Below are 9,221 nucleotides of genomic sequence, written 5' to 3'. Positions count from 1 at the left end.
ATGTATATTTTATTTTATGTAACATAAGCAAGTTATGATGAGCATAAGTGACATTGCTAAAAAGCATTCAAATAAGTTCTTTTTTTGGTCTGGTTGTGTTTAATAATAATAATAATAATAATAATAATAATAATAGCTAAAATATGATACGTTTAAGGTCATGTGAAATGCTCTGAAATGTGCATTTTTTTATTCGATGTCTCACGTAATCTCAACTGAAAAACGAAGAGAGGTTGGGACAGAGTAACTCCTTCTCTTTTTAAAAAACAACCCATAGCGTTTTGTTTTTGATCACAGCTCTGCCAGTGAGACTGTTTGAACTCAAGAGCATCAAATGAAAAGCAAATAAAAACCGTCTTGAATGGGGCAGAGCATGTCAGATACTAGAGAGCATTTGATTGATAAGAAACTGAAGTATGAAGTGACGTGTATAAAACTGTTGATCCATTTAGGTGGAAGTGACAAACTGCAAGCTTTATTTTATATCAGTTTATGTTTTCTAAATGCGAATTTTGTCAACTGTTTTGGTGCACACTAGCTTATAAATCTAGTCTAATCAATACTGATACTTGGTTTCAGTAATCAATACTGAAACCAACATCTAAAAAAGTTATTTTAATTTCACGGTAGCTTTAACCTACTGGTTTACTAGCAGAGGTTTTTCTTAATGTACCTGAGCACGTTATAAAGCGTGTCCACCAGAGCGCAGTCCTCCATGAGGCTGATCTTGTTCTCAGCCAGAACTCGAAGCGTCAGGAACTGCGGGTGATTCTGGATCAGATTTAAAGTCCTGAGCATCTCCGGCCGCTCGATCTGAAACTGCCAGAGCAGGCCAATAGCGCAGTTCACATGGCCGACCGACAGCTTGGCTTTGTTTCTGCCCACCACATTAAATACCTGCTCTTCGGAGGAACAGGCCTTTAAGTGCTCCAACACCGGATCCTGCAGGACGGCCTGACGGTGAAACGGCCGCAGGGAACGTCCCGGAAACAATCGCAGCCGCAGCATGGCAGAGGATGGCAGATGTCAGGATGCACTCCACATACTGTATCAATGCAGAACAATCAGATATGTCAGTGTCAACCATATATCAGTGTTATATACATACAGTACAGTTGAAGACGAAATTATTAGCCTTTCTGTGAAAATTGTAATCATTTTATAACCGTTTCCCAAGCGATGTTTAATGGAGAATAGTTTTTCCAACACATTTCTAAACATAACAGTTGTAATGATAAATAATTTCTAATAACTTTTGATTATTAGACATCAATAATTAAGATGATAAGTAATTATTATTATCTTTTGTCCTTGCCATATTGACATTACATAATATGTTACTGGTTATTTTCCAAGTAGGGCTGTATTATTAATTAAAATCAAATCAAAATCGCAATCTGAACATGCACGATTTCTAAATCACCTTACTGCTCTATTTTCACACAGCATGCTACTTCAACCAATCATAACACAGCACGCCTAAACAGAGCGCGAGAACAGGGGTCCGTTCTTCGTACGTGGATTACTCAGTTAGCTGGATTTGGATATTGACGATTTGACATGATCCAGGATCGTTTCGTTCTTCAAAGCTGATCCGAGAGTTGTTGTCATAGCAACAGTTCTGCTAGCTCAAACCTGATTGGAAGCAGGTTCAAATCATATAAACAGGATTAGATCAGGTCAGTGCATGCAAAGATAATAGAGAAAGTAAGTACCGAATTCTGATATTTTCTTACAGTAGTAGTTATATACACTTGGGAAAATTGTAAATATTTTTAACTATATATATATATATATATATATATATATATATATATATATATATATATATATATATATATATATATATATATATATATATATATATATATAAAGTTATAGTTATTAATAAAATAAATAAAGTTATATATATATATTAATAAAACTTATGCAATCTGCACCCCCGAAATAAAAGTACAAAGACTGCCACCTGGTGGTGCAAAGAGAAAACTTATTGATATTAACTTTTTAGATCGCTTTAGTACAAATTGTGTATAATAATAGAAATGCAGAATATGTGACTTTTAAAACAATAAATAATACATTAATGCAGTCGTAAACATGTTTTGGCAGTTAATATGCCGGTGATTTGATGCTTCACAAAAGTTGCAGACACCTTTACCAATATGAAAATGCTTTTGTAAACAACCAGTTATTCCATAAAGTGATTAATAAACCGGCTACTATAATAAAGAAAATCTTTTCTAAATGTAGAACTAAATACATTGATTTGCATTGAAATACATGATGAATATTCTTGACACAAGTGTAAAGCCTGCAGCTCCCAACAAATGTGGAAAGTTATTGCGTGTCATATTTAACAAACGGTTTACTGATAATTTGATGCAATTTTGCTCACATGGATAATTGAATATTAATCAGATGATGTCATTACGCTGCTGTGCCGTCAGCCAATCATGGCATTGCTGATCATGATTTCGAGGATCGACAGATCTGTCCTTCACAACACAGGCAGCGATCTCAGATCAGTTCATCCAGACATTCTAATCTGATTCGCGAACTTGTTTGAAGAACCAAATTAGAGAGAGGTCAGTTATCAAGATTAAAAGATCCAGGATCTGCCAAATCATCTTAGATCATTTAAGCGAGGTACGAAGAACGGACCCCAGGAGACTGAAATGAGTTCAGCACAGGAGGAATTGGTGACAAAAAAAGTCAACATCTGTGGTGTGAGATTACTTTGGAAACAGGAAGGCTGATGTATTGCAAACCTGGTCATTTGTAATCAGTCATATATTGCTTCTAAAAGCGTGTAAAAAGTGAGCGCACATCGCTTCCTTCAGCACTTTCAATGCATTCTGCACTTGTGCTTCTTTGTCATTTCGTCACCCTAGAATTATAAGGTTCTATCTGCGTTCTGAATGATTTTGATATTTTGATATTGAGCTTCAAGGTTTTATGCATTTTATATAACAAACAATTGGTGTGTAACAGTTCTCTTTCATACATTAACTTGACAGAGACCCTAAGGCACAGGTGTCAAACTCAGTTCCAAAAGGGCCGCAGCTCTGCACAGTTTAGTTCCAACCCTAATTAAACACACCTGATCAAACTAATTGAGTCCTTCAGGCTTGTTTGAAACCTACAGGTAAGTGTGTTGGAGCAGGGTTGGAACTAAACTGTGCAGGGCTTCGGCCCTCCAGGAATTGAGTATGACACCCCTGCCCTCAGGGTTTGCAAAAAAACAAAAAAACTAAAAAATTTGCAAAAAAAACAAAAAAAACAATAAATACAGATAGAAACTTCTCATTCTGAAAAGTCATTTTCCACTTGGAATTATAAGGTTTGTCTGGCAGATCATTCATTGAAGCATTGCTTTTCAAGAAATACAATCCAAAAATGTATAAATTAGTGTTGTAACAATGGGCTCTATTTTGACGGTCCATGCGCAGAGCGCAAAACGCAGGGCGCAAACGCTTTCAGGGCGTGTCAGAACGCATTTTTGCTAATTTACGGACGGGAAAATGCGCTTTGCGCCAAGGCGAATGGGCTAAAAGGGTTAAGTTTATTTTCTTAATGAGTTATAGGTGTGTTTTGAGAATAAACCAATCAGAGTCTCATCTCCGATTCCCTTTAAGAGCCAGCTGCGTCGCGCCAAGAGCGAATTCACTATTTTACAGGACGCAAAGTAAGTCTAAGTGGAAAAAATTAGCATTTCACAAGCAAACAGTTAACAGTTGACAGTTTTTTAACAGAAAACTGTTAAACAGCATCTACTGCGTGAGAATAAGAGATAATGGATCACTTTCGCTCTTGGATAGGGAAACCTTTACACACAGACATCAATTAGCCTATAAATAAATACTTTTGTTTGTTAAGCGCAAATATTTGTTTCAAAACTATTTCTAAATACAGTTCTAATTTCCAGCAAACAAATAAATGAACAGTGTGGTCAAAATACTGAGTTATTTCCAAATACACCTGCCATGCCCCATATGGTCTAAAACATGACAGGTGGGCAAATCTATGCTTGTTTTTAATCAAACAAATATAAATATGGATATAATAAATAATACTGCTAATAATAATAACATTATACAAAAGCAAATTGTTATGAATGAACTGAAAAAGCCTCCCGAGATGAAGAAGACATAAAAGCAGTGATTTTTCATATTTATGTAGGCTAGAAAATAATATGTTTTGTAATATTTTAATCCTTTATATTTATATCCTATATCTTTTCTTAATATATCCTGTATAAATCCTTAATATTTAAATGTTTTCATATGTAAAGATATTTGCCTATTGCTCTCGTGCGTATTAAGCAATGTGTAAGCGAGGGGCAACTCTGCGCCGGAGTTTAGACCGGGTTAGTTTTGGTCTAATGAAAAATCTATTATAGTTTCTCAAAATAGCAACGCTCCAGCGCTCCGCGTCAGAACGCCTTCCTTTTTAGACCAGAACGCCTATGGGCGCACAAATGAGCGCTAATGCATTTGCTATTTAAACAGCACAGCACAACGCCTCAAAATGACTCTTGCGCCAAGCTGAAACTACCAAAAGACTATTGCGCCGCGTCTTGCGCCCCACTGCGCTGGGTGTATGATAGGACCCTTTATGTTGATGCTTGAGAAAGTTACATTTTTGCTTTCTTTAACATTTATTTCATGTTTTAAGATAAATATATTATTTCTTGTTTAAATTAAACATACAAGGCTGTGCTAAATATTTTTTTTTACTGCAGATGTTAATTTTATCTAATTAATATGTTCATATTTATTAAATTTCATGCTTTATATGAATTACTGAATTATTTTTATTGAATTATATGCCCCATGAATTAAATTAAGTATTTGCCCTTCAAGGCTTAATATTAAATTTAACAACTTTAAAAGAAACAGACTATGAGCAAATGAGTTTAATAAACACTGAAAAGTGTTTCACTGACTATATGTAAACGAATAAATATATTTCCCATTTAATATATACATTTTTAAATATTCATTTCTTTTCAACAATGTAAAGTTAAACATTTAATCTCAGTGTTGGTGTCTGTGACATACGATCGCCTCACAACAAGAAGGTCGCTGATTCGAGCCTCAGCTGGGTCAGCTGGCATTTCTGTGTGGAGTTTGCATGTTCTCCCCATGTTCGGTCCAAATATAAGTCCAAATATGTGCAGTACATGTAAATTGGGTAAGCTAAAATTGGCCATAGTGTATGTGTGTGATTGAGTGTGTATGGGTTTTTCCCATAGATGGGTTGCAGCTGGAAGAGCATCCGCTGCGTAAAACATATGCTGTATAAGTTTGCGGTTCATTCTGCTGTGGTGACCCCAGATTAATAAAGGGACTAAGCCAAAATGAAAATGAATAAATGAATGAATCTCAATGTCAAGAAATGCTTTTAAATCATCACATTGACACCCATCTCAATTTTGTGTGGTGCGGCATTATTTAGCCGACTCTGATTTTGTGCCATTTTTTCTTTCTGGTGTTTCCTGCTGTCAATAGAGCAGTCCTGCAAAATGACAAAGAAAGCTGATCCTGATTGGTTGGTCCTTGTGCGTGCATTAAAAATGCTGATTGGATCACAGAAAGAACCTTACAGAGCAAAGCTAGAGTTCGACTTTGTAGATAAACCGTATTTTTTTTTAAATAAAAAGTCTTAAAATTTAAATAACTTATAAATAAAACAAAAATGTCAAATAGAACCTTATAGTTCTAAGGTGAAGATTTGTCATTGCTACTTGGCGACCATCAACTGTTTCTCAAAGGATGACAAACTAACAAAACATTCCTGTCGCTCTGACACAAGTTTTATTTATGGAGAAATGGGTGTTCTGTGTTTGTCTGAGGTAATTAGTCTCCGCAAATGTGTTTATTATTTCATACAAAGTAAGAAGCTGATCGGTCAGATCTTGTCACGAGACTCGAGGTGCGGCATTCCGAATAGTTAAATTTAAAGTTTGTCTAAAAAGAGATGTTTTTAACTGGGTGCGCCTGGAATACACAAGCGCACCTCCAATATGTACACCTCCACTGGAAATAGCGGGCTTGTGCACGCAAAAGATGCAGTATGTGAACAGCCTATTTTACAGCAGCTTCACAAAGAGGTCTATGGTCTATGCATGGCAAAAAAAAAATCTGTGGACATGTACAAATGTACATGCAACTACTACGTACATGTGGTCAAGCAGAACATCTGAGCCTAAAGCTGATTTATACTTCTGCGTCAAACGCCAGCGTATGCTACGGCGCTGACGCATAGCCCTTCGCCGTGGCCGTCGGCGTCGCTGACGTGCACCTCTCAAAAAATGTAACTACACGTCGCAACAACGCGTAGCGCAAGCTCTGTAATCGGTCGGCTTTTTAGCGCCGACGAGTCTGGGCGGGACGAGAGCCGCGCGAATGGCGCGAGCGATTGTTTACAAGTGTAGAGTCCCGTGAAGGAGCTCCGGATGGAAAGTTTTGTTCTGTGTTTACGTCCGCCAGTTCCTGCCTCAAAATGAACGAGTTTGAGCCAGTTGCACATCCCGGAAGTGTTCAGGAAAAGCAAAAAAGCAGCGAAGAAACTCGACACAGATGAATATTAACACCTCACTGCCAACTAGCGTTTTGAAAGTGTTAATGCAGACCAACAGAGACAGCGCGTAGAAGTATAAATGCAGAGCCACGCGCGTTGCGCCGTGGGTTACGCCGGTAACTTGACGCAGAAGTATAAATCAGGCTTTACTCGAATTTGTCACACACACACACACACACACAGCAGCCTATTTATTTGTTTTACCATAGTACTGTTCTAGAGGCAGTTTGTTACACCTTTACTGGGTGATTTTATTTCTTTGCCTTTTATTTCTTATGTCTGTTTGAGACGCATGTTACAGGGCTTTGATGAAAATCTAGTTGTTTTCCTTTGGTCATATGTTTCAGATTGACACTGTTAAACGTCGGTGTGTGTCAAAATGGAGATTAAAATTAAAGGCCTAACTTGGCTAATTAGGTCTGTAACAGCAGTTTGTTCTGTAGTCAATCTAAAAAAAAACTATTAAGGGGTTAAAAATATTACAATAGCCAATATTGGCAATTTTTACAAATCTATCTGTCTGTATTTGGTGCATTTAAATTGCTTTTAATCTATTCAATAGAATAATAAACTAAATAAAAATATAATTCATAAAATAAAAAAAATGTAATTAACTCTGTAAAGTACTGATGAACTTTTATAGCATTTCAGAAAACATATGCCATGTTATCAGGCATGCTTATGTTGATATTTAGACAGCGCACACAACACTACTTTACATTCTTCTTCAAAAAAATATCTATAATTGGGTGGAATAACCACAGATTTTCAATTACAACAACTCAAAACCCTGAATAACAAATTTATGCAAAATATGCTCAGAAGAAATGTCATCAGACCTTTACAAATTGAATCAAATATTAGCATTTCACTCAAACCCATGCCTAATAAATACAGCAAATCCAGAAAAAAACTTTCTTACACAGAAGTAAATAATTCCTCATGTTTAAAATTAAGCATACAAATTAACATTATGCCCAATACACACACAAACACACACACACAAATAATTAAAAGCTTAGTTAAATAACGTTAGTTGTTGTTTTTTACCATTACACAAATCATTTAACATTTTATTTTAACATCTGTCTTATCTAAAGTCTCCTATGAAGTAAACAAACAAACGCTCGTTAAAGCTAGTTATTAAATTGGAGTCAAGACAAGTTGATGTTATATTGGCACATTCTGACTTTTTCCGTAATAATTATAACAATATAAACATATACAGTAGAATTATAAACACAGGCTATAATATATCGAGTTATAAATAAACAGGTTTTAAAGAAAGAGAGAGATTTAAAGTACCTTCATCAGTTTTGTCAGTCTTTCATCATGACATAATGACACACGTAACCTGCAGGAGCTCCACGTGTTGGAGGACAAACGGCTTTACCGGAGCTCACAGACCCGCAGAAATGCGCTGCTGCTCGGCTTTATCGTTCAGCTGCTGGGTCTGCATGAAAGAGCAGTGTTTTATTTATTATCTGAAAGGTAAAACACTAGACTTGTGTATCATGGTCAAGGTTCCTGTTGGCTTCCTGTTTATTGAAGCGTGCAGACAAAAGTCACGCTGGCTGTCAAATTAAAAGTCTTTATAGGGCAAAAGCGAAAACGTAAGGTAACGTTACGTTGTTTCCATCCATTCATTTTCCTTCGGCTTTGTTTTATCAAGGGTCGTCACAGCGGAATGAATCTCCAACTTATCCAGCAAATGTTTTACTCAGCGGAAGCCCTTCCAGCTGCAACCCAGTACTGGGAAACACAAACACCCATACACTCACCTTCACACACATAACGTACACTAAGGCCAACATAGTTTATTCAATACACTTAGTGCATGTGTTTGGACTGTGATGGAAACTGGAGCACCCAGAGGAAACCCACGCCAACACAAGGAGAACACAAGGCTCGAACCAGCGACCTTTTTGTGATGCGAGAATACTAACCACTGAACCACCGTATCGCCCCAGTGTAAAGTACATTGTTTTATTTAAATTAATTCATATTTTATATTATAATATATATCAGGACGTACATATACTCTTAAAATAAATACATATACATATAAGTAAATAAATAAAACATGTTTTTACGTCTCTGCTGCTCAGTGAAAGTCCTCAATGAATGAGATATATTGTGAAATTTATTTTCAATTTTGTATTTAAAATAAAGAGTCTGTACATTTTATATTTCAGTAAATGCTGCTCTTATACTTATTAAAATAATGAGTAATTAATTTTAATTAAACGTGAAATTAGTGTAATTGGTATCTATTTTTAAATAAATTATGTTATACGTGATAAATAATATATCTAATTTTCTATATGACTTTATTTAGTTATTCATTCAGTCATTTTCTTTTTGGCTTAGTAACTTTATTTATCACAGGTCGCCGCAGCGTAATGAATCGCCAACTAATCCAGCATATGTTTTACCAGCTGATGCCCTTCAATTCATCTATGGCGCATGTCTTTGGACTGTGGACTTTGGACTTAATAATGTATATTAATGTATATAATACTTTTTTGAGTATAATACGACTCGTTTTATATGATGGAAGAGTTTGTTCATTCATTCATTTTCTTGTCGGCTTAGTATTTTATTAATCCGGGGTCGTCACAGCATGAATGAACCGC

At 35.9% G+C, this 9,221-nt stretch overlaps 1 protein-coding gene across 2 annotated transcripts in view; it reads right to left on the bottom strand.

The window, feature by feature from the left end:
- Window positions 1-8,152, bottom strand: part of fastkd1 (FAST kinase domains 1) — a 34,977-nt gene extending 26,825 nt beyond the window's left edge. The window contains exons 1-3 of one of the 2 annotated variants that reach the window (XM_073911469.1): window positions 7,891-8,152; window positions 898-1,045; window positions 674-819 (exon numbers count right to left, since the gene is read on the bottom strand). In XM_073911469.1, the coding sequence (XP_073767570.1) occupies window positions 674-819; window positions 898-1,008 (257 nt within the window). In that variant the 5' untranslated portion in view covers window positions 1,009-1,045; window positions 7,891-8,152. Of the gene's footprint in view, window positions 1-673; window positions 1,046-7,890 lie in introns of both variants that reach the window. The other variant, NM_205629.2, reaches the window with a different exon arrangement.
- Window positions 8,153-9,221: the final 1,069 nt, after the last annotated feature.

Source organism: Danio rerio, chromosome 9 (assembly GCF_049306965.1).
Source record: "Danio rerio strain Tuebingen ecotype United States chromosome 9, GRCz12tu, whole genome shotgun sequence".
Taxonomy (NCBI): Eukaryota; Metazoa; Chordata; class Actinopteri; order Cypriniformes; family Danionidae; genus Danio; species Danio rerio.
This window is presented reverse-complemented; position numbering and strand designations above follow the sequence as displayed.